The sequence below is a fragment of the Ursus maritimus genome, unplaced genomic scaffold (genome assembly GCF_017311325.1).
Source record: "Ursus maritimus isolate PB19 unplaced genomic scaffold, ASM1731132v1 scaffold_3, whole genome shotgun sequence".
Taxonomy (NCBI): domain Eukaryota; kingdom Metazoa; phylum Chordata; class Mammalia; order Carnivora; family Ursidae; genus Ursus; species Ursus maritimus.
The window spans coordinates 43,197,867-43,224,899 of NW_024425563.1; the positions used below are offsets into that span (position 1 = coordinate 43,197,867).

The 27,033-nt window shown below is 41.7% G+C and overlaps 1 protein-coding gene across 1 annotated transcript in view; it reads right to left on the reverse strand.

Annotated features, from left to right (window-relative positions):
- Positions 1–16,651: 16,651 nt before the first annotated feature.
- Positions 16,652–27,033, reverse strand: part of AVL9 (AVL9 cell migration associated) — a 61,418-nt gene continuing 51,036 nt past the window's right edge. Inside the window, exons 14-16 of the mRNA XM_008686557.2 lie at positions 24,190–24,243; positions 23,622–23,710; positions 16,652–21,395 (exon numbers count right to left, since the gene is read on the reverse strand). Of these exons, the coding sequence (XP_008684779.2) occupies positions 21,280–21,395; positions 23,622–23,710; positions 24,190–24,243 (259 nt within the window). The 3' untranslated portion in view covers positions 16,652–21,279. The remainder of the gene's footprint in view (positions 21,396–23,621; positions 23,711–24,189; positions 24,244–27,033) is intronic.

Here is a 27,033-nt window from a genome sequence, read left to right on the forward strand (position 1 = left end):
TCAATGCAACCCCTATCAAAATGCCAGTAGACTTTATTCTCTCACAGAAACTGAAGAGCCGATTTTTAAATTTTTCCAGAAAAGCAAAGGGAGTAATAATAGCCTAAACCATTTTTACAAAAAGAACGAAGTTAGAACACTTACACAAAAAATTTCAGGTGTGCCTGGCTGGCTTGGTTGACAGGGTCTGTGAATACTGATCTCAGAACTGTAGGTTCAAGCCCCACATTGGATGTAGAGATTAGTTAAAAATAAAATCTTAAAAAAAATAATTCAAAATTTTACTATAATAAACACAGTGTGGTACCGCATGAGGACATAGATATAACAGGACCCAGAAATATATTTTTCATGTGTTTATGGCCAATTATTTTTTTAAGATTTTATTTGTTAAGACTGAGAGAACACGAGTGGGGGGGGGGGTCATTGGAAGAGGGAGAAGCAGACACCCCGTTGAGCAGGGAGCCTGATTCAGAGCTTGATCCCAGGACCCTGAGATCATGACCTGAGCCGAAGGCAGATGCTTCGTCGACTGAGCCACCCAGGTGCCCCCTATGGTCATTTTTTTTTTTTTTAAAGGTTTTACTGACTTGACAGAGAACATGCACACAAGTAGGCAGAGCAGCAGGCGGAGAGAGAGGGAGAAGCAGGCTTCCTGCTGAGCTGGGAGCAAGAGGCGCGGACCCTGGGATCTTGACCCGAGCCGAAGGCAGATGCTTAACCAACTGAGCCACCCAGGTGATCCATTCTCTCGTCAATTTTTTGAACAAAGTGCCAAGATAATTCAATAGGGAAAGATAGTCTTTTCAACAAATGGTGCTTGAACAATGTGTTCCTTTATATTTTTATATATGGGAATATTCATAGAATTACTAGAACACAGGTAAGTTCCTCTATGTGGTATTTCTTCTATGTGATATTGTGACACCTGCTGGTACACAAGAATATTTCAAATTGTTAGTTATTTCTAATATCTTTAAAGAGCTTTTATTTATGTATTTATTTTTAAGATTTTATTTATTTGAGATAGAGAGTGTGCACACATGAGCAGAGGGAAGGGACAAACAGAGGGAGAGGGAGAAGCAGGCTCCCTGATGAGCAGGGAGTCTGATGCAGGACTCGATCCCAGGACCCTGGGATCATGACCTGAGCCAAAGGCAGATGCTTAACTGACTGAGCCACCCAGGTGTCCCTCTTTAAAGAGCTTTTAGAAATAAAAAGACTGGGACGCCTGGGTGGCTCAGTTGGTCGGGCATTCAACTCTTGGTCTAAGCTCAGGTTGTGATCTCATGGGTTATGAGACTGACCCCTATGTAGGGCTCACACTCAGCAGGGCGTGTGCTTGAAGATTCTCTCCCTCAGCCCCTCCCCCCACTCATGCATGCTTCTCTCTCTAAATATATTTTTTAAAAAAATTAAAATTGTGGGGGGCGCCTGGGTGGCTCAGTCAGTTAAGGGTCTGTCTCTGGCTCAGGTCATGATCCCGCCGTCCTGGGATTGAGCACCACATGGGGCTCTTTGCTTGGAGGAGAGCCTGCTTCTCCCTCTGCCTCTGCTGCTCCCCCTGCTTGTGTGCTCCCTCTCTCTGACAAATAAATAAATAAAATCTTTAAAAATCTTTAAAAAAAATTTTTTTTTTAAATTTAAAAAGACCAAGGACTCAACAGAAAATTGATCTTGTGAGATAACAATGAACAGGAAAAGAAATGGCTAACGATATGAAAACATGCTCACCTCATTCATGTTAAGTGAAACACACAGAAAGAAAAAACCAACACTGAGATACTAATGCTCATATCAAATTGGCAAAAATCCAAAAGTCTGACACACTGTTGGTGGAGAAACACACACACTCATACATTGCTAATGGTCCTGCAAATTACCATTGTGGTTGTTGGGGATTTGGCAATACTGGTAACACTACTAATCCTTTTGACTAGCAATCCCGTATCTAGTGATCTCTCCCAAAAACAAGCGGGCAAAAAAAATTTTTTAAATGTAAATATGCACAAGGCTATTATCCCTCACAACATTATTTGCAACAGAAAAAGACCAGGTACAACTCAAATGTCTATCAGAAGAGGGTTGGTTAAAGAATATCAAATCCATACAGATCTGCAGATTAAAAAGCAAAACGGAGAATGTGTGTCAAAATATATCCTATTCTTTCTGTATTTGCTTATGTGTTTAAAGCACAAAGATAAATTATAAACATTTTTTTAAAGATTTTATTTATTTATTCGACAGAGATAGAGACAGCCAGCGAGAGAGGGAACACAAGCAGGGGGAGTGGGAGAGGAAGAAGCAGGCTCATAGCGGAGGAGCCTGATGTGGGGCTCGATCCCAGAATGCCGGGATCACGCCCTGAGCCGAAGGCAGACGCTTAACGACTGAGCCACCCAGGCGCCCCAAATTATAAACATTTTTAAATGGTTAACTACAGGGGAAAGGAAGGAACACGAGGAGGGACAAAAATTAAAAGTCTTCTTTGACTATATCTAGTTTGGTAAATTTGACTTTAGAACTAGGTACATATGTTACATAATTATAAAACAAAATTAACTTTAAAAACGTGGGGATGAGGCTAGTGAATCTAAATTAGTACCAAGTGGGCAGCACAACCACACAGTGACTCCTGAAACAGTAATTTATGCATCCCTCGTGGAACAAACGCCAAGGAAAAAAATCTTTGGGGCACCTGGGTGGCTCAGCTGGTTAAGCGTCTGACCCTTGATCTAAGCTCAGGTCTTGATCTCAGGGTTGTTGAGTTCAAGGCCCACGTCGGACTCCATGCTGGGTGTGGAGCCTACATTAAAAATAAATAAAAATCTTTACCTGTCGTCACATTATCAGTGGTAATGTTAGTATCCTGAGACTGCTGTGTACGTACCATGTGTTAAAGTAAATGAGTAATAATCTAATTTGTTATTACTAGAATCTCTTTAGAATGGGGACTGTACATGGGAGAAAGGAAATGCAGGTGTACAAGAGAGGGAAAGTAAAATCCTTGTTTGCAGTGCAAGTATCTGTATGTACTCACAAAACATCTTAAACAAAACAAATTTTCCTCCTTTCTGCTGAAGAGGCCTGAAAACAACTACCACTCATGGCAGTGAGCATCCGATTCACCCCCGGACTGCAGTTTTGAGGTCATATTTCCTACTAAATGGAACCAAAGATTCTTGGAGAAAAGGCTGATTCTAGATGTAGACATGGGGCAAAAAAATGTACAAAGGAGGCTAGAAACACTTAACACCAGCTATCGAGGAAGCTATCAAAGATGTTGCAGTCATGTCAAAAGACCTGGGAACCAAGTAGTTAACAGGAACCACTGGCCAGGCCGGACCAGGGCTCCATAGGATGGGAAAAACCTAGGATTCAGGATTGCTGGCAAGGCCCGAGGGCCCATCAGGACAGCAGGAGCATTTGGGGGTCTGACAGCAATCACCACGCAAACCTCCCCCTCAATGGCATAGTGCTGGGGAACTGCCGGCCACAGGAACAGGACCGGATGGGTGAGGGCAGGCCTCATCCCACAGGCCAGAAGGGCAGAGCCGGAGGGAAGGTGCGGGGAACACACAGTGCCTACCCGAGCTGGCGTGAGTCAGCATCTGGGCTCCCTGGGATCAGTCCCCAGTCTGGCCTGTAGGGAGAGATGGGGCCCACAGAATCTCTTAAATTAAAAAAAAAAAAAAAAAAAAAAAAAAAAGAACCACGGGCCAAAAAGAGGACAACGTGAGCAACAGTAAGAACAATTAACTCCAATAAGAGGAAAATAAACACATTAAAAATTTTTTTGAAATTTAAAGCTCCTGAATCATAACACATTTCCCCTTCACTTGTTGTGGTTAATTTTCTCGGCCTTTTATCATTGTACCAGTAGCATTATTTTGGGGTTGGCGGGAGTAAAATTCAAACCTTAACATACGTATTTGAAAGTAGATATTTTTCCAATACCAACCGCATGTTGTCATGTTATCTTCTGTGTTGAAAATATTCCTCTGGGACGCTGGGTGGTTCAGTCAGCGAAGTGGCTGCCTTCGGCTCAGGTCACAATCCCAGAGTCCTGCATGGGGCTCACTGTCAGCGGGGAGCCTGCTTCTCTCTCTTCTTCTGCCCCTCGCCCAACTCTCTCAAAATCTTAAAAAAAAAAAAAAATATCCCGTGAGGATGCCAGCCGTTTAATGGCACATAAAGGGACCAATTTTAATCTACTGATACCCCCATATGTCAATGCTTTTTTTCCTACTAAATGGTCTACTAAATATTTAACCTCTCTATCTTCTTCAGAAATCAAAACATTAGCATGAAAATTTTCAAACATTTTGTCTTATTTTTATTTGGAAAAAGTTTACCCATGTTTGAATTATTAAATCCTAAATGACTTTATATCAAAAGAAATATCATTAATCAACTAATATAATGAATGTCAAAGAGTCTATTCATGTGTTCTTGCCAAAATGTGGCAACTTATTTTTAAAAAATAGAACTATATGTAAAAGACAAAACAAACAAAAAAACCCCACTCCAGTGGAATATATTAAATATGTTTCACCCACAAAATCATTTTCAAAACCCACAAATAGTTGATCATTATTAGAGGATAAAACAAAGGGAAAGATTGAAGCATTTTATCCTTCCTTTTATATACAAACTGAATCATGCAGTAATAAAAGAATTGAGGGCAAATTTTTTCTTTGTATCATATTCCAGCTAATAGATAAGGAAGAAATGACAGCAAGAGACTATCACTTCTTCTGCTAAAATGGACCTGGGCAATGATTACCAATGGCTGCTAATATAAAAAAAAGAGAGACAATTAGGTTAGTAGGATAACAGCCTTACCTATAAAGCACCTTGTTTCTTTTCCATCAAGACTGAATCTGATCAAGTTTCTACACACAAGTACCAATTTATGAAACTACAGGTGTTAGCAGAACATGTAAAATTATGCCAAGAGGATGTAATCAACAAAACCCAGATTTTGGAAAACTGCAGGACAAATGACTCAAAATTGAAAAAATATATAAAGTTGTGGAAGGAGGAACCTATAATAGAGACTTAAAAGATTTACCCACCAATAGCACTGTGTAGATTTTACTTTGGTCCTGATTCAAACACAAAAATAAATATGGCTTCACACAAAAACTTGTACACAATGGTCACAGCAACATTATTTATAATAGCCAAAAAGTGGGTAAATAAAATGTGGTATATCCATACGCTGGAATTCAGCAATAAAAAAGAATGAAGTAGGGGCGCCTGGGTGGCTCAGTTGGTTAAGCATCTGACTCTTGATTTCAGTTCAGGTCTTGATCTCAGGGTCGTGAGTTCAAGCCCTGCACTGGGCTCCACCCTGGGTGTGGGATCTACTTAAAAAAAAAAAAAATGAAGTATTTATTCATGCTATAACATGGATCGACTTTAAAAACTTTATGCTAAGTGAAGGAAGTCAGACAGAAAAGGCCATACGGTATTATCCCACTTCTACAAGATGTCCATAATAGGTGAATCCACAGACTGTATCTTAGCGGTTGCCAGGGGCTGAGTGGGAGATGGGAAGTGACTGCTAATGGATACAGGGTTTCTACTTGGGGTGATGGAATTAAGATACTGATGATGACCGTACAACTTTGTGAAAATACTATAAGCCACCGAATTGTACACTTTAAATGGGTGAATTTTATGGCATGTGAATTGTATCCCCCCAAAAAATATGGCATTGAGAATGGATGGAAATGGAAATTTAAATACTGATTTGTTACTTGGTAACACTGTTATCAGCTTATGAAAACATTTATCTTTTAGAGATACATCTTAAATATTTACAGGTTAAATATAATGCTGGGGTTTGCTTCAAAAATAATACAGGGTAGTTGGAAAACCAATATTTTGCAGCTGTCAGAGTAAGAACTGAATCAGGCAAGAACCATCACTGGATGCTGTGATGATCCTAAGATATGTCCACAAATTCTTTGATACTCTCCCTTCAAGAGTTGGTACTTAAAAAACAAAGTTGGAGCTTAATTCTTTCTTGGAATGTGGGTTGGACTCAGTGACTTCTAATGAGTAGACTGTGGTGGAAGTGAGTTAATAGTATTACCCCCAAGAGTAGGTCACAAAAGGCATTGCTCTCTCAGGGATCACTTGCTCAAGAGGAAGCCAGTCCACGCCAGGAGGACACAAAAGTAACTGTAGGGAGAGGTCCGTGTGGCAAGGAAGTGACAGTTCTGGCACTAACTTGCCAGACGCGTGAATGAACCATCTTGGAAATGGATTCTCCAGCCCCAGGCAAGCCTTCAGATGATGGCAACTTCTGGCCAACAACGAAATGTAATCTCACCAGAGATCCTGAGGCAGAACCATCCAGCCAAGCCAATTTCCAGACCCACAGACATTGTCTGAGATCACAAATATTTAAACAAGTTTTTTTTTTAAAGATTTTATTTATTTATTTGACAGAGAGACAGACAGCCAGCGAGAGAGGGAACACAAGCAGGGGGAGTGGGAGAGGAAGAAGCAGACTCTCAGCAGTGGAGCCCGATGTGGGGCTCCATCCCAGAACGCCGGGATCACGCCCTGAGCTGAAGGCAGACACCCAACGACTGAGCCACCCAGGCGCCCCATAAACAAGTAAGTTTTGACATATGTATTATACAGCAACAGTTAAGTAAATACAGGTGCTGAATCTAAGGGAAATTTTGATGGTAAGCAGATTATCTGCATGATCTTAAAGTATCAGTGATGCAACTGGGCAACACCCCCGACCAGGGATCAAGATCACCACCACCAGTAAGGGGCAGACGGACAAATGCCTCCACACGTGATACCCTGAGAGGGACACAACATCATCCAGGCAGTACTCTGGGCAGGAATGCCTATTTTGAATCTAATCATAAGAAAATGGTAGACAAACCCCCCAATGAGGACCATCTTATTAAAAAAAAAGGGATTTTTTTTTAAAAAGATTTTATTTATTTATTTGACAGAGAGAGAGAGAGACAGCCAGTGAGAGAGAGAACACAAGCAGGGGGAGTGGGAGAGGAAGAAGCAGGCTCCCAGCAGAGGAACCCGATGTGGGGCTCGAGCCCAGAACCCCGGGACCACACCCTGAGCTGCCGGCAGACGCTAAACGACTGAGCCACCCAGGCGCCCCAGGAAGAGAGATTTCTATTTCCAAAATATCAACGTCATAAAAGACAAAGGCTCTGGAAATGGAGGCTGACAACTGAACACAACACCCAGCCCCGACCTGGATCCTGTACCAGAGGGGAAAGAAATGCTATAAAGAGCACTACTGATAAAACCGGGGCACAAATGGTATAGAGAGAAAACCGAGTCAGTTAAATGTACTGAAGTTGGGAACTGTGGGAACTGTACTCTACGGTAGGTAAGAGACTATCCCTATTTTAAGGAAATACACAATGAAGTAGTTCAAGATGAAGGGCCAGGATATATGTAACTTACCCCCAACAGGTGGAAAAAAACCGTTTGGGGAGGGGTGTGTGTGTGTATGTGAGAGAGGGTGAGAAAAAACATACTAAAAAAGCAAATGAAATAAAATGTTAGTAACAGATGAATCCGAGGAAAGGGTTTTGCCTTACTGTTTTCATTTTTGTAACTTACCTGTATCCTTGAAATTACTTCCAAATAAAAAGTTTTAAAAATAATTCTATAGCATGGAGGGAAAAAGTGAGGGTAAAGATGAATTAAGATTGACTATAAACTGGGGCGCCTGGGTGGCGCAGTCGTTAAGCGTCTGCCTTCGGCTCAGGGCACGATCCCGGCGTTCTGGGATTGAGCCCCACATCAGGCTCTTCCGCTATGAGCCTGCTTCTTCCTCTCCCACTCCCCCTGCTTGTGTTCCCTCTCTCACTGGCTGTCTCTGTCAAATAAATAAATAAATAAAATCTTAAAAAGATTGACTATAAACTGACTATTGAAGCTGAATGGTATACTGTAAAAGGTTTATTAAACTCTGCTACTTTTGCATGTATTTGAAATCTGCCATAATAAAAGGTGAACGATAAGAGATCTGAACTTGGAAGATCCCAAGTGTCTCTTCCAGTGGTTCCATGGTCTTTCTAAAAGCATTAAAAAAAATTTTTTTTTAGCACATTCACAATGTTGTGTAGCCATCAGCACCACCATCTCCAGAACTTTTTATCTTGCAAAACTGAATCTCTGTACCCGGTAAACAGTAACTCTCCATTCCCCCTCCCGGCAGCCTCTGGCAACCCCCCTTCTGCTTTCTGTCTCTGGGACTGTGACTACTCTAGGTACGTTACACAAGAGGAATCATACAGTATTTGTCCTTTTGTGACTGGCTTATTTCACTTGGCATTATGTCTCCAAGGCTCATCCGTGTAGCGGCATGTGCCAGAATTTCCTTCCTTTTAAAGGCTGAATAATATTCCATCGCGTGAATACCGCCCATCTTGTTTACCCACTCGGCAGTGGGTGGACACTGCTAGCTCCCACCCGTTGACGACTGTGGAAAATGCGGCCATCAACACAGCGTGCGTGCACATCTTGGAATCCTGGCTTTCAATGGTAAGCCTGGATTTTTACAAATTGTTACAGAAAGGTTATATTTTAAATTCCTCTCACCATATGAGATTTAGTCTGTCTGATGTTTTTAAGTGATCTTTAAAGGGGCAGTGATAATGCTTTTTCTGATAAAACACCAAAGTGAATGTTCTTGACCCCTGAAGCTGAGTCTGGTTTCACTTCAAGAGTTTCTTGACATGCAGTGCTACTCACACGACGATTTGAAAGTTAGTCCTGTTGGACGGATTTGATAATAGAAACCTTGCTGTAGGTTTTGGACACTGGGTAAGCATAGGGAAAAATGACCGAGGTTGGTCAAGTTCATGAGAAAGGGCATGTGAGCCTGGTTTCTCTTTAGCTGCACAGTCCTCTTCTTCGAGGCCCGAGAACTTTCCTCCCCGTGCACCCCAGTACGGTGGCACTTCTTCCTGCTCTCCTCAAGGGTTACATAATCATGCAGACCAGCATTGTGGGCCATTTTCCCCTTGGACGGTACTTTCTGGAACTGCTAGATTTCCAGATGAGAACTGTTTATTCTGGATCAGACTTAATTTGGTCAGCTGAATTCCCTTGGGTATGGCGAGTTTTCCTTACCCTTGGCCTACTTTTCGTGGTAAAAATATCCTTTTACAGTTTCACCAAGCACGTTGTAAAACAGAAACAGTTGAAAGCACTGCTTTATTTTGCTTCCTTGGCTCCTTCTGCTCTTTCAGTACCTCAGGTACACGGTGCGTGGGAAGCTGTAACGGCAGAGGCCGGCCCTGGAAAGGAAGGTTTCGTTCTTGTCGCAATAGTCATCAAGTGCCTACTATGTGCCAGGCCCCCGACCCTCACTGTCCATCGTAACACTAGATGGTCAGCCGCAGAACAGTAGGGATGGCGATGGAGATGTGTTCAGGGCCCGAGAGGCTTCTACTCACATGCAGTGTCTTCCCTACCTCCATGTGTGCTTGGACTGTCCCGTTCCTCCAGTACAATAGCCAACTTCTCACACCGGTGTGGGAGAAACGGAGAAAAGACATAGGAAGAAGGAAGAGGAAATGCAGAGAGAAGCAAGTCGGATTCCTGCCCCACTCGGACCCGCCTATCTTTGGAGAAGTTTGGTTTTTTTTCCTGTTTTCCTCTTTTCCGCATTACCCCACTTTTCAAGGGATTAACAGCTGTCTAACATGACAGTGAGCATACTTGTTCGTATTACACTTACGTACCATGGCAGTCCTGTTGGCTGTTCCCAAGTTTTCATTATTCGTTATAATGACACAAAACTCCATACATATACTTTTTTTCCTCCTTTTGGATTATTTCTTTGATATAAACGCTTAGGAATGGAATGCTGACCAGCCTTAGGATGAGATTAAGTCCATTTAAAATGAGTTAGATGCTCTCTTAATTAAGGAAGAGGGCCTTAAAAATGTTCACTCCAGTTTTAATGACTGATCCTGCTTCTTAGAAGGCCATCTTTTTTTTTTTTTTTTAAAGTAGGCTCCACACCCAGCATGGAGCCCAACACAGGGCTTGAACTCACAACCCTGAGATCAACAGTCAGACATTTAACCAACTGAACCACCCAGGTACAAAAGGGCATATCTTTCAAAGCAATGAAACAAATGTTAGCTGAACATTCAAACACACTCAAAAAAGAACTCTTTTGGAGTGTGGGACCTTGATATTCTACAGGAAGCATGGACACCTAACTAAGGAAGGAAGAAATGGTCAAGTGCTGCGGGAAGGTGCCCACTTCAGTCAGAGTGGCCTTACTCTTCATTGATCCGAGACTTTGAGAAGCTTCCCACCGGAGAGAGTAAGTTGGCCCTTGAACAACGTGAGTTTGACTAGTGTGGGTCCACTTATATGTGGAGTTTTTTGATACGGTACAGAACTGAAATGTATTTTCTCTTATGATTTTCTTAATAACATTTTCTTTTCCCTAGCTTACTTTACTCTAAGTATACAGTATACAATACATATAACATACAAAACATACACTGATCAACTGTTTACATTATCAGTAAGGCTAGTGGTCAACAGTAGGCTGTAAGTAAGGTTTTGGGGGAGTTGAAAGTTACACGCGAGTTTTTGACTGCATGGGGGCAGGGCGGTGTCCCCAATTCCTACTCTGTTCAAGGATCAACCACTTCTTTTCCTTCCTGCATCTGCCACTTAGGGGACTTCCCCCTCCTCGCTCTCTTTTGCTTAATCCTGTATTTTCACCAAGAAACTCAGGTGGTTTTTATGCATCTCAGCCTCCTTCCAGCTTTAGCATCCCCAGAGACGGATTTCTTCCTTCGTTCTCCTCCACTACCACTCCTTACCCCTTCCTAAAGCTTTACTCACTCTGACCTGCTCCTTTACTGCATCACACGCCATGCCCCCGCACCCCCAGGGTAGGCTAAAAATCTGCTCTTACTTATAGTGCCTCTATTCGGAATCTTACCTTCTTCACTCACTGAACGAACAAATGCTACTTCCTCCAGGAAGCCCTCTCTGATTGTCCCAGCAGAAAGGACCGCCATGCACTTTACTGGACCTCTTAAGACACTCATCACTTTATATCAAACTTCTGAGGTGTCCTCTTGTCTTCTGAACTCCAGACAGGACCATACTAAGTGGTTTTGTGACTGAGTGAATCTTTACTTGCTGCTGCTGGGGCTGTAGCAGAGGGGAGCTATGTTTTCAGCTGTCAGGTTAACACATTTTTTTGGACTGTTGTACAGAGCATTTCAGTCCTCAAGCGCCTTTATACTATGTTTTCATATATACGCTGGCTCTCTGACATGCAGGTTTCTATGAACTAAGACACGGCGCCCATAGCAACGTTTTCAATATAGGAAACCCATTCCGTGTTCCCTAGGAATTGTGTTAGAAACTTTGGAAACACAGCCTGCTCTTTAAGGGAGAAGAATCACAGGATTTAACCTGATAACGTAAAAGGGCAAAAAACATGTTTCCCAACCAGAGCAGTATTAACTAGTATACTGCATTTACAACAAAGACCCTAAAGAAAAATGGAATTAATGGCACTCGGAATAAAAATGTTTTAAATTTTGAGTCGCAAAACAAGGGAGGTGTCACTAATGGAAAAACATACTTCGAAGGTGGGAAAATACGTAAGATTTAAAAAATTCTAGTCCTGCTGGCCCCTGTGATTTTAAATAACAACAGAGTGGGTGCCACAAAGAAATACTCATTCACCTTTATCTGTTAAAACTTTACCCGGGAATTTCCGCTTCAAAGGCATTTAGTGGGAGTGAATGATCTATTGAGGCCGAGGAGAGGAGGCACCAGTGTTTCGTGGGTGACCTTGAACAGAGGGCCGCTCAGGGTCACTGCAGCCGAAGACTGCGTGGTTTAACTTCGGTCTCAGTGGTTTCTAGGAAGTGTTGCTGAGGGACCATCTTCTAGGGCACAGCCAGGAAGAACAGGTGGAAAGGCTGTTTTTCAAATTCTCTGCTGTCCTACTTTGACCTAATCATCCCCCAGAGCAAAGCACGTGGTTCATCTGGGAAAGTTGATCAGAAAAAAAAAAATTCCATGGATTGGAACAAATATGAATGAAAATCCAGATGGTGACTGCAGATGGACTTTTCAAATATACAAAACACTCCTTTCCTGCTTGTAAACTGTGTAGAGGAAAAGTGAGTTTTACCCAAGTTTAAACCTATCCACACAGAGCTGGTGAGAGATGTCTTCTGGTCCACTGGGCCAAGTTAAAGATGCCGGAGTGTCCCCCGTACTCCCTGAAATCACTCAGACTTGATTCTCACTAACAAGCCCCACTAAGCCCTGGCGAAATCAAAGAAAAACTCATGTTGTCACAGTGACTGCTTTTTGATGGACAGCAGCATCACGGGTTCTGTTCTGGGGCCTACTGCTTGGGGCACATGTGATTTGAAGTCAGTGGAAAGCTGTGAGGCTGGGCTACTGGGGAAAGGAAAAGGTGCTGTTGGTCCAGAGAAACATCACTGAATTTATGGCCAAGGGCATTGCGATGGCAGTGATACCCCCTCGTTGACCAACTTTCTAAAATGCAGCATCCAACCTATCTCTGGCCTGCAAGGAAGCCCTTCCAGGTTTTCCCCCTGCCTTCTCAAACAAGTCTATACCCCTTTCTCTTGGCTCGCAGAGTTCTCCCCATCCTGACCTGGCCATTTAGGTCCCAGCCACACCAAAGAACATTCACTGCTTCCAAGACTGCCTATGCTGTCTTCCCAGCCCCCGAGCCCTCTGCAGCTTACAACCTCTTCCCTCATCCGCACCTCACCCCCACAACTACCACTTAGCCTTCAGGTCTCAACTTAGGCTCCCAGGGGAGACTTCTACTCGTCACTGTCGGACAGCAGCTGGCCACCATGACGTGCTCGAACAAACCCTGGCTTACCTCTGATCTGGCCCTCTTTGCCTCCATGGTAACTGCTCACCTGCCCCTCCTGAACAGCGAGCTCCAAGAGGGCCAGGAACCACGTGTGAGGCATGTGTATGTGCGTGCATAGTAGGCCCTCGAATACTTGATAGGGAGAAGGCGGGGTTTAAAATGCAGTATGAGCATGAGGGACTTGGGTTGTCTTAAGAGTGGCTTCCGAGTGCAAGCAGCCAAAGATGTGCAAATCTTGGGTCTCTGGAGGCCAGTGTGCCTCTGATGCAGTGTTAAAAGTCCTTAGGGTCTATGGCTGCCCAGGACAGTTCTGGAAACCACTGGACTTTTATGTGATTGTTAGACTTGGGGAATGTCAGCCCTTCGGAGGAAAAAAATAAAGTTCCTTCATCCATCTCCATGAACCGGTGCGTAGAACCTGTAACAAAATGCGAAAAGACAAATTAAATTAGTACAACTCAGTTAATTATTTGATTTAAAGGATTCTCCTTTACTCTGACCCTATACTCTTCCCATGTTTTGGTATTAAAATGTCTTTGTATGGAGTGATAATGATTAAGATAAAGTAGTTTATTGAGTCTGTACTTGGCAAAAGAAGAAATGCCAAGACTTTTTAGCCACACTGGGAAGTCAGTCACCTCTACTCTAGATCACTCTAAAAAAGAAATTCCAGGTGTCCAGGTGAATAAATATGAAAGGCAAAATTTAAAAGCTTCTAGAAGATTATAAGAATATCGTGACCCTGAGGTAGAGTAGGGTTTCTTAAATAAGACACAAGAAGATATAATTTCTTCTAATCATACAAGGAAAGATAGATTTAATTACAATAAGAATTCTAGTCATCAAAACACATCATAAAAGAATGAAGATAAGACACAGAATGAGATACATAACTGACAAAGAAATAGTATCCAGAATACACACACACACACACACACACACACACACACACACATACACACACTCATAAAACACTCAAGCAAATAAGAAACAGACAACCTAATAGTCAAATGGGTAAAAGACTTGAATAGGCATTTAACAAAAGTAGAAATCTATATGGTTAATAAATAAATGAGAAAGTACTCAACCTTATTAGTACTCAGGAAAATGAAAATTAAAACCCACAATGAGATATCATTTCACACCCACCAGATCAGCAAAAGTTTAAATTCCTTGTGATACCAAAGCACTGGAGACAATGTGAAAACATATCCAGCAGTTTCATTCTCGTGTTTGTTTACACCCTGGAGAAGCACGCGCAGGTGCTGTGGGACACGCAAACCAGAACGGTCAGAGCAGCAGTGCTGTCCACATCAGCCCCGAACAGGCAACAGCCAAGTCCACAACGGCCGACTGGATGAACTGCGGGACGGCCGCACAATGGCACGGTATTATAAAACAATGAAAGAGAAAAATCTAAAAACCAAAATTAAGTAGAAAAAAGACTTAATACAAATGGTTGATTCTATTTATACAAGTTCAAAAAAATAGACAAAAAATAAACTATGCTGTTTGGGATACATACATAGGAAGAAGGAGGTAAAATTATAAAGAAACGATTATCTTAAAAGTGAGAGTACAAAATGCTTCTGGGGGAGTTAGAATTATCGCTGGGGAGACCCAGGGGGTGGGGCTTTTTAGGTGCTGCTAATATATTGTTTCTTACATGGGTTGTGGTTACATGAATGGTTGCTTTAGATTTATTTTAAGGTATGTTGCTTGCTTTTTTCTGTATGTGTATTTCACTTAAGTTGCCCATCTCCTTTTTAAAAAAGGTTTTACTAATTGCAAATCTCCAAGCCTGTGAAGCACCTATATACGTAGTGCTCAATGAACACTGAGGCCGAGTGTTTCAGAAAGGACTCAAAGTAGTCCTGGGAGGCTTTAAGAAGGAAGAGAGGCTGGAGCTGGGCCTTCAATTTGGGTTCTCTCAATAATGCTTCTCTAACAATTAGGGAGTGGGAAAGTGATAACATAGCGAAGATTTTAGTTGGCCAGGGGGCTTGTGGAGGCTAGGACAGCAGTGAGAAGCTAACAGTGTTCCGGACTCTGAATCCCTCACTTAGGAATCCGGCCTTAATTCTGGAGACCAGAAGTAGACATTGAGGGATACCACGTAACAATTAAAAATACCATCATGTTTTAGGAAGATGTCTCTGGGTGTGGAGGTAGGACTGGAAACAGGGAAACCAGTTAAGGGTCACACTTAACCCACTGGTAATGTGGAAGTGGAGTTAGCAAGAGATGGGACTGAGACATGCAACTCAGGAAGAACAGTGAGAACTTAGTGATGGAGTAACTAACTTCTCCAAAAACTGCTTTTTCTGTTCTTTTCCACTCTAAAGCTAACCCTAGGGGTACAAAGGGGAACTCAAGATAGATTCTACTTTACAAGGACAAGTGGCTGAATCATGGAAGGTCAGAGCAGGACTAGCAGACTCCGATTTGATGCTGAGGCCTGACCTAAGTCTTTAAATTCCCTCCAACTACTGAAGAGAAGTGCTTGGGCAGGAGGAAGCAGGAAACGTAAAGGATGGTGGTCATAACCCAAACCAGAACAAGTGATCTAACAAACCCCAACATACTCATCGCCGGGCTTCAACAATGATCAGTATTTCCCCACAGTTCCAGTCCACATCTGTGTGCTCCAGGAGTGTGGCCGGGTCCAGGGAAAGATAAAACACATACATTTAAACGATCTGAATCTCGGTTCTTGTGTTGTGCTAGGATGTCAGCAGTTCCAAACGCAGGTGTTCACAGGATGAAGAACAAAGAGCATAACCATTCTGATCTCCTGCCCCAGGCTGTTCCCTGGCTTCAGACTCCAGGATCACACAAAGTATGTTTACGTGCAGTTCCCCAACCCTGTGGAGATTAAGCCCAGGCAGAGAAGACCTTCACGAAGGGTTGTTCCTTGGGGGGGGGAAAGCTGCTCCACAATCATAGTCCTTCTAGAGGTTACCAGATTCAATAATTGCCACTCCCATCCTATCGGAGTAAAGAATAGGCAGTTGTGACCTTGGAGGTGGGGGGGGGGGGAACCATCCACCTCACCACGGCAGAGCCTGACACCAGGTGGCAGAGGTCCTTGGAAAAGGGGAGATGCTGGCGGTGCCAAGCTTGACTGTCCCCAAATACCTCATCATCTCCGGGGTGCTAATGGTCCATGTCAGAGGACACTGGGACCTTAAACTTAACCCTGCACTCAAGGAAGTGCACCTTCCCCTGGGGCGAAGAAACCTGTCTGCTTCTGTGAAGCACATCGCAAAGCTCCTCTTTTGCAGAACAGCTGTAAGAAAAATCACAGTACATGGAAATATATATGAAAATATGCTAGGAGCCCTCAGTGGAAACGCCAAGGGCTATTCTGACGCTTACCGGTCCAGGTGGGAAAAAAGGCTGCTCGCGACAATGTTCTATTCCCCTGGGGGTCTCTGTCAGTGAACATGTGATATTATCACACGACCAGTCTCTGTGTGGTTGTACTTTGTGCACTTAGAATTCCAGAGAAACTAAGGGGTTCTTCCTGCAGGGGTCATCACCTTAAAAACAGAGGCACCACCATAAGCAATATCAAAACAAGAGATTAAATGAGCAACGAGTCCTCTAGTTCAGTGTGTGCTGGTTTCTTACATAAAGCTGGCACTGCTGTCCAACCGTGAAGCAGGCCAGAGACCACACTGACAACATGAAGTGCACTTCTAGAAAGACAGGCCAAGTACGACTGTATGCAGGACAAACAGGATAATTTTATTCTTATTTTTCCTTAAAATAAAGATACAGTAGAAGTTTTACAATTCACTATGATTAGACGTGATTTATAATTTTAACATTTTTTTTTAAAACAAATGACAACAGAAACAAAGAACTAGTACAAATTATAAAACTACTGGAGCAAAGAGGAACTATCTTTCTGATCAAAACATGTGCCACAGCTAAACCTCCTCAGAAAACTTTCTAAGATTTCTTAGCTAAACTTTCTTAGAGAGGGTTTATGGGAAGCCTTTAATCTCAAATATTTAAACTACTTTTGGGACCACTAAATGCCTTCACCAACTTGTTAATCAAATCCTTCCTAAATTTAGGAACCGATGACCAGGTGGCCTGAAACATATAAGTCTTGATCCCATTTTTCCAGCTATAAATTATTAATATTTTAAGAAAACAAATATTTTCTAAGCACAGAAGCTTTCTAAAAAACTTCAATAACCTTCTCTGGCTCAGTACCTGACTGAAATGTTCAAATGTTTATATTGCACACAAAAAAATTTGAGCAGCATACTATGTGTGTGTGAGAAGCTGATGAAAAATAAGACTGGAAAAAAACCCCCTAAATTGTGTCCCATTTACATGATTTAAATATATAGTTTCTATATCTTTAATTAATATAAGTAAAAAGGTAAACTTTAGAACAGCACAGAAATACAAATCATTTAGAGTTTTACAAAATATACTCAACCCCTCTACGTGCACAACCGTTTAATTCTGGAGTTACCACACAAGGGAGGAGCTAATTTCTTCCCCTTCGTAGGAAAGCAGGAAGTCACGTGTACAAAGTTATTTATACGAAAAGAATAGAGATTCACATTCCTTTTCTTTGTCCTTGACAAATATTTATGGAATGTTAGAAATTATGACAAAACAATTCCAATGTCGTGAAGTCCAAAGACCTGGATGAAAAACTCCTAGTGGCACGCTGCGTTGCGTGGAATGACCATCATCTTCTAGAAGCTGGGGCTGCGTTCCCTGTCAGCCTCGGAGGCTACCACTGATCTGGGTGGAAAGGCCACAAATGCTGTGTCATCTCTGGTCAAAGAATCAGAGCATGCAAATGCTGATGCCATTTTAAGAGTCCCAACCAACTCCCCGATAAAACGATGGGCAACATTTAGCAGCTGCCATCCTAATAGGCTACCTTCCCAAACTGCTGACACAGGTAAAAGTTCACGTGGTTCAAGATCAGCCCACTGCCCCTCACGGCGCCGAGTGCTCCCCAACTCATCACCAGGCCCAGAGGGGAAAAAAGCCACTGGCTGGCTGTAACTTCCACAAAACAAAGTAAGAACAAAACCTGCCTGCCAGGGAAATCATGTTATAGCTTCATTTCAAAACTTGCATTAGTAGATTAAAATTCTAACTTCTTTGTAAAAGAATTCTTATAACCTTTAGCGCATTAAATACTGCTCTCAAAATACCTTCGTTCAGATTTTAAGTACCCTGGTTCCTCAGCCTTGCAACTTCTAACTTGTCTACTTGTCTCCCTTCCTAATTTGCTTTCTCCTTGCCTTTCTAAAGTAAATTATTCTTAAAAAAAAAAAAAAAAAGCCAATGCTTAATATAGAACTCAGAAAGCAAGATAAGGTTGAGGAAAATCACATCATATGCTCTGGTCTGCTGCCCGAGGATATTTCTGCTGTTTCTTAAAGCAAAAAGTAGATGAGGATTGCGTTAGAGCTTGGGCACTAGTACACCAGTAGTGGATCCGGGGATAGGTTAAGCATCCTGGTTACAAGAGTCAAATGCATACACAAGATAACTAAGCCTCACCCTGACATGCAACTTCTATTCACTTAGCCCAGGACAGGTGGTTGGTAGCCTTAACTCTTTTCCTTCCCTATGTAAACTGTCATTACAACACCTTAGTAGGAACTAAATAATGCCAGAGACTTCTTGCCAGCACTAATTTTAAGTTACTTAGATGGCAGTGAGGCCACCGCCAAGCTACAGATGCAGCAGTCCATGTGCCTGGCACACCCTGGAGAAGCCTGGCTGACCCTAGCTCCCTCAGGCCTACTTACAAATACTAAGTTCTTAGACATAAAAGCACTGGAGCAAGCGTGGCCCAACAAAACATCCACCTTTACTAGTGAGATGTCCAAAGACGGCCTACGGTTGGCTCCCATCACTCACAGAGCCTCTGGGGTTGGCCACTCGGCTGACACCTGGAATCCCAGTCACAAGCACGGGACGAGGGGCCAGGCTACCTGCTGTCCAGTGTGCTTGCTGGCTGCTCCCAGGCCCCTGCCAACAACATATTAGCTTGTGCTTCCTAAAAACTCCAACGCCTCCCAGAACCTGAAGGAAATATAGTTACGGTCTTTTGACTACTTCTCCGACAAAAATTCTATCTTTTGAGATACTCATTTTATGTTGAAAGCCAGTTAAATGACCACCTTAAGAGTTGAACTCTTAACTAAAAACATTAACAGAAAGTTCATGTAAAAGTGTGTATTAAAATGGGGAACAAGTGATCCTAAAGTCAAGTCTAACTATTTTTATTTCAGTGGGATATCAAAGTGTGGATTGGCCTGCTTCCGGACAGTGAGAGATGGGAGTTTACCCTAAGGCCACCAACCACACAAACTGGAGCACGGACCAGCAGCGTGCTGGCTGACCTGTCACGGTGCTCTCAGCACTGGGAACTTCGGGCAGGTGAGAGGGAACAGTCGCACACGAACACACCATGACACTCCGACTAAATGATGTGGCCTCATGAAACAAGATGTTAGAATGAATTCTTTATAACCTCAGTGCGACACTGATTGAAAGTAACTTTTAAGGTTTTGTTTGGTATTACTTTCTTCTCTTCAAATAATATTTCCTGAGAAGGCTGTTTCCCAGCAGAAGAAGAATTAAGAGAGTTCTCACCATAAGCCCTTTCACACTGATTATCACTGAATTTGAGTTACTGTGCTCAGATGGAAGTACACTTTCAGATGTGCTGGACTTGTGTTAAAATACAAATTGGAAAATTTAGAGATATTTGGAATTATGTCCCTATGTCCATTTCACATGCCCTAGAAAAATGTACTTCTTACATAAACATTTCTTAATTTTTAAAAAAGATTTTATTTAAGTAGGCTCCATGCCCAGTGTGGGGCTTGAACTCATGACCCTGAGATCAAGAGTCATATGCTCTACCAACTGAGCCAGTCAGGCGCCCCATTTTTAAGGGATAAATCAAATCAATCAAGTGTTCTCCTTGATTAGATCTCTTGTTTTCCCAACGCTCTATCGTATCTAGATCATACTCACAATGTATTTTCCAAGTGTCCTTTGTTACCGAAAAAGAGTCTGTCCCCTGTAAGTACTCCCTGAGAACACCCATCCAAAGTCCCCTTGAAACGCGAATGACAGCTGCGCACAGCAGATACATGAGGTCCAGTTGTGTAAATATCTTCAGTAGAGAGCACACACGTGCATGTGTCTAAAGTGAAACCAGAGGTCCTTTGTGAAAACTGTGGCTGTGTTTTTCTCCTCTTGCCTCTTTTCTAAATGTGAGCAAAGATGAAATTTCTACTTAATATTTATGGATCATCTTGTTTTTCTTTTACAAACACTTTTATAAGGGGGGTAGGGACTGATTACAGGAGGATTTTCCACCAGGGACGTGAGAAGGCCAAACGCCCTGAAAAGCTGCATGAAGACTAAGACGAAGAAAAAAGAACCTGTACGTCTGTAAACACCCAACTGAAAACGGTTCAAAAGAAGAAACAGAAGGCACAAACTGCAGGTTAAAAAATGCTTGTAAAAGACTGCAACATAACTAGAGTTGACAGAACTAACACTGAAGCCTTCTATGTTACACACTCATGTTAAACTGCTTGAACGCCACTGTAACCGGCACCATCTCTGCACACCTACTTGCACAGTTGGGAAGAGGAAGAAAGCACAGTGACACTCCTTGATGCCTCAGAACAAGGAGTGTTTAGGACTGAGAAAGAATAAATTAAAAACATGAAACAAAACACTCCATCCTTAGAACTACTGCCTCTGGCTTTCCTGTTTCTGGGAGGAAGTGAATTAATAAATATGTTTTGTTGGTAGGAAACCAACAAACAAAAAAATCGCCTATAACTCAGCAAAGTAATAACCAAGGGCTGGACTGTACGGCCCCTTAACTTCATAAGCACATTCTAGGGCCCGAGAGAAATCAGAATAGTAATATAACTTAACCTTAGCACATATAAATTACAGTGGCCATCTGGATATTCAAACAGGAAAAGAGAACACAATTTACATAAGTAAAAACTTTTCGAAAGTAAACAAATGTATATACCATCAGAACTGAAAATTCATTAGAAGTTTCACTGTGTGTTTTCATCAGGCTCAGACTGAAATAAAAGTAGTCAATTTAAACCCCAACCTGGAAAGCCATCCCCGCCATGGCTGCGATTTCATCTTTCCAGCATCCTGCGACATTCATCTAGACAGAGGGCAACCGTCCATGTAAACAGTTCGATGTATTGGTTCCCTGCTGTGGACTTGTGGCCGATGAAGAGGAACAGTCTGGGAGCAGCAGACAGACAGGAGACTCTTAAACCTAAGGAAGTGACAGCAGCCTCTGGACACCTTGCTCAGGGCTTCCCGTCGGCTGGCTCAGTGAGACTCTGGGGGGCAGGACTGGTGAAAGTAGAAAGCCATGAAGACATAGCTGTCTTTGCACTGGAAAAAGCTCCTCCAACTGACTGGCCTGGATGGAAAGGAGGGGAAAAACAAAAGGAAAAATGTCTTCACTTTTGTTAAGAGACAGTGAAAGACCAATGCTAATTAACGAACGTTAATTTACTGTTAACATCAATATGTTAATAGTTACTAAAACACCATTTAAATTTCTAATTTCAAAACAATCCCTTTCTATGCGTGTGTCTAGAAGGAAACTGGGTAACTTCTGGGAAAAGAGCCTCTTCTCCTAACCATTCTGAAGGTGGTCAGCCGACTCTTCCCTTACCACCCACCATGCTCGGCCAGAAGTTCTCAGCACAGGCTGTGCGTCAGAATCACTTGGGAGAGCCGAGAAAGAACTATGGGCTCTCGGTAGCTTAAATCCAAGTTGATAACTGATAACCACCTACACAGGCAACAGTGGTTGGGCTACTTTCAGGAATTGTGCTTTTGTTATCTGAAACGATATTGCAGGAAATGAAGATGCCAACTGCTCTATCTGCCTCAGGTCGGTTTGGTTTTAAAAACCTTATCTCCAAAGTTGATGCTCAAGTGAAATTATTTAAGTTGAATCATATATTCCCACTATTCTTAGAGGGGGTGTGGAAGAGAACTGGCCTTAGAATGTAAATAGCAGCATCACTAAAAATGAAGTAACGACTGACATCATAATTAAGGAGAATTTTTCTATTAAAAAATAAGGAGTCAAAAGCAGTTAATTGCATAATATTGTATGGAAGTAAGTGCTTACATATTAAATTCCATTCCCTATAATAAAACGAACCCACTGCTGGGGCTATGTGCTCTACGTCTGTCTTCTAAAGGGACAGGTCTGAAGAGTACATATGCAGTTCGCTCACCCTGTCTCTTTCTCTAGGTACACAGAATCTTAGAGCTCGGAGGCCTGCACAGAGATCCCTGAGGTCCAGAGCTTTTGAATTGTGTTCAGTAAGGGTTAGTCAACCTTTCGCAGAAGTTAAGGAAGGAGATGGCTCCTATTTTCACATATTGATACGACAAAGCAAATGTGGCAAAATGTAAATAATTGGCGAATCTGAGATAATTGGGAGTTCCTTGCACACTGTTGCACCATTTAAGTTTGAAATTACGTAAAAAAAAAAAAGTTAAAAATACAGAAAAGGAATGAGACTTTTTTTTTTTTTTTAATGGATATGGAATGAACTTCAAAGTACTTTAACTGAAGAAAGCTACGTGCAGAAGAATGTATACAACAGCATGATACCATTTGTCTGGCTTAGGTTCTCAGGGTAATACTGGCCGCATTGAAAGAACTGGGGAGGGACGCCTGAGTGGCTCAGCAGGTTAAGCAGCTGCCTTCCGGCTCAGGTCATGATCCTAAGGTCCTGGGATCGAGTCCCACATAGGGCTCCTTGCCTAGTGCGGAACCTGCTTCTCCCTCTGCTTGTGCTTACACACTCTCTCTCTCTCTGATAAATAAACAAACAAACGAACTGGGGAGGGTTACACCTCATCCACTACTCTCTGAAAGAGTTTGTATAAAACTGGAATTATTCCTTAAATATTTGATATAATTCATAAGTGAAGCCATCTTGGCCTGGATTAAATTAGAAACCTGTAGCATAATTTTTAATTTAATTAATAGATATAGGGCTATTTAAATTTTCGATTACTTATTGCATCAGTTTTGGCAATTTGAGTCTTTCAGACAACTGGCATATTTCATCTAAATTGTCAAAAAACTGGCATAAAGTTATTCGCAATATTCCCTATAACCCTTTTAATTTCTGTAAGATCTATAGTGATGTCCCCTCTTCCATTCCCAAAACTGGTAATTTGTATCTTATTAAGTCTATAAAGGTTTTATTGATATTGTTACTCTTTTAAAATATGACCTGTTGGTTTCACGGATTTCCTTTATTTTACGGTAATACCTTAGAAGACAGCACTCCTAATGCCTACTTTATTATGGTGCTCTACTACTTCTAAAAAAAACTACAGGCAGCTTAGGACATGCTAAATCCTTGTAACAGAGGAGTGAACACATCAGAAAATTGTCTCTCTGCATCAGGTGTGGCAAAATTTGCTGAACTTTATCTGATGTCATAAGAATTTTCATGAATAAGGTGAAAACAAAACCTTTGTATTCAACCATCTTGTATTCTTATATGATACACAGATCTCTACAACTTTATGATTTTATCAATGACACACTGAGTACAGAGTAGAGATGTGTTATGATTCTAATCTGTTTCTGGCTAACGGCATGTCTTACCAACAGCTTTTCCTGTTTGTACAACATTTCGGCTGGTTGTGACCATGACGTTTCCAATTTTTTTGCCACGTTCACTGTTTTGAACAGAGCTGAGTAAAGCAAAGAAGTTTTAAGTACATTACAAAAATTCACACATACCACACCCTATAACCCCCCCAATAGAATTATTGAGAAAAGAAGCCAAATTATTTGTCATGCACCAATTAATTTAGTAACCTTTTTAAGCATGTGAACTTTCAGAAAATACTAAAATAACATGCAGACAAGCCAAAAAAAGGCCAGAAGGATGCATGGTTAGTTCTCCCTACAGTTATGATTTGCTAAAGTTACTCCACCAGAATAAAAATGGCAAATTCTGTTATTAGTTCACACCATTCTCTATGAAACAGCAGTGTTTTCACTCTGAAACATACACACTGCTGAGCTGGAGAATGTTATGCACATATTTGGTTACTATTTGAAGCACAAGTCTATCAAGTGGAGAAAAACAATTCCTAATTAGCAATGAAACACATGGCATAAACTCAGACACAAAAATTTTCCTCGTTTTTTTCCTCTAAATACTCACTGTGAGAATCTTAACTTCATGTCTGACACTGAGTACTGGCCTTGGAAAGGATGACTGTAAAACAAAGTTTGAGACTATTAGACTGTGAGTATTTTACCAATAAAGCCGCAAAACAGTGCTGTCACAAGGAAGTATCAGTAAACCTTGCAGGGGTGACTCAGCTGGGTGGGGGTGTTCTGCACATGACAGCAGGAAACAGGGCTTTGAGCGGAGATCTTTACTTACAGTCTTGGGAGCTTCTTTGAGCTTATTTCTTCCCATGTAAAATACGTGTTTTTCTTCTTGGAGTGGAGGGTGAGAAAGAGGTTTGTGTTAATGCTACGCTAATGTTCTGATTATTTGGTCTGGGGCTGGGCTTAAGCATCAATGATTTTAAAAAGCTTCCCAGGATAGTCAGGGTTAGTCATTCACTTAGGCCATGGCCATGGACTGTACCTTGATTCTGCTTATAAATGCGTGCTACTGGTCATTTGAAGATCTATGTACACCAGTAAAATCTGTACTTTCTATTTGAAAAGCAACTCAAAATGCAGGGCTTAAAAATGTCCAAAAGGGAAGAAGCATACGTGTGCGTATATATATAAAAACAGGAAACTTGACGAAACCTGTACTATAAAAGGAGTCATTAAATATCTACATTCTTATTTCACCCTGAGAGGTCTCTCTCAATGTCTAACAAAAAAAGTGACTCTAATGAAATCCATATTTACTTATAAAAACATCAAAATGCTATTTATGGCTTCTCAAAAGACAACAAATCTCCTTACTGGCCATATTAAGTGTATGTAATAACTTTACTTTTCCTGGATTCCTGAATCATAGGCTGATAGAACTGAGAGTACTTAATCATTCTTCATATTCCTGGAAAGTCCCCGTTTAAAGGATGACGCGTACCTGCTGTTTACTAAGGGAAGTTAGAGGACTGCCTTCTCTCCTCTTTTGGGGCTCGAGAAGGGGTTTCATAGATCTCAAAACTTACAATTAGTTTAGAATATGTCTAAGTTATATCCCGATAACAACTGAAGACTATCATTTTTTGTTTTTAATTTGGTGAAAATAATGAAAAACTGCTATTATATCTGTGTAATTTCCCTACCTATGTATTTCAAGTCTGTCTTCAGCTTTCTCCTCAATCTAAATAACCCCAATTTATTTACACATTTTTAAAAGTACGGTTTTACACAATCCTTTAAAACCCATTCCAGCTAAGCCTCTTGTGGACCGGTATTAAAATCTACACAGCGGCTTCAAGTTAAAGGCACCACAGCAGATGCAGAGACCGGATGAAGATCTGACCAGGTTATCAGTGCAGAGCGCTGGGGGAAGAGACCGGATGGCCCTGCAGGCCACACCGCAGATGGTTGAGGTGGACCCTCACTCCCCACCTCCGCCCCCACTGCATCACCACAGTGAGGGCCACCAGGCAAGCAAACTCACATCTGTTTTCCTTCATCACTCTTTAAAACACAGACCTTGTGGTTAGCGAGCGAGAATACTCTGAACTCTTAGCTCTTTCATTTAATACTATTAAGATGTTTTTGCCTTTTAATTCTGTTTTTACCACATTCAAATGCCAATAGAGGTTTCTGCTATAGCCCAGTGTGATGATTAAATTCACCAAAATTGTTGCTGAACCCAGTCATTTTCTTGATAGATGATATAAAGTTTAACAGACATGTTCTTTAAAACCCTGCTATACTTCATCCTTGTAGATGCTTCCCCAAGTTACTGTGACATAAATATCTGGATTCTGTGTGTGGGGGGAGAGAGACGGAATATTCTTTATAGCACTGCTTAAATCACATCCCCAGTCTAGCTAAGTTAAGCCCTGCTCCCGAATAACACAGCAGTCAGCACAAAGCTGGTTTTTGTCCGACTCTCACCAAAAAGTATAAGTTTAAAATACAAATGAAAACATTCAGTGTATACCTGTATCATTAAGAAAAATCATTTTAATCATTTAATTTAGAAAATAAGTCTCTAGGACGTACAGGAGTTCCCCCTTATCTTTGGAGGACACATTCTGAGACACCCAATGGATGCCTGAAACCACAGACAGTACCGAGTCCTACATAATATACTATGATTTTCCTATATATTCATACCTACGATAAAGTTTAGTTTATAAATTAGGCACAGCAAGAGATTAACAATAACTAATAATAAAATACAATTATAGCAATACACTGTAATAAAAGTTATGTGAATGTAGTGTTTCTCTTTCTCACTCTCTGAAAACATCTTACTGCACTGTACTCACTCTTCCTCTTCTTGTGAGGACGCGGGATGGGAGAAAGCCTAGTGATGAGATGAAGGGAGGTGACGGACGTTAAGGATTGTGATGTAGCATTAGGTTACTACTGACCTGAAGACACATCACAAAAAGGATCATTTGCTTCAGGATTGCAGCTGACCCCGAGGAACTGAAACCGCGGGGTGGGGGGGAGGGTACTACGTACACATTCTATCAATGGAGAGATCTTCTTAGATTCTACTCTGTTCCATCCACACAAGACAGCATTGCTTCATAACGGCCCCACTTCACAGCAAGTTTAAACGCCTTTTATGCCTACACGGATGAAGTCTGTCAACATTCAGTATTGTGACAGGTATTACATTTTGCTGGATTTTAGAATCTGAGTTGGAAACTAGGTTTGACCACACATCTAGGAGTTCAAATATCAACTTTAGTTGTTTCACCCTTCACGTTTTAAAATAACCTCTCAGTTTCAACCAGTGGTATTTCCTTCAAGGTTTCTATCATGTTTGGCCATTCTGCTAAAGTACAGATCCAGGGAAAGGGAGAGAATTATCATGTACTGAGCATTGCCATGTGCCAGACTT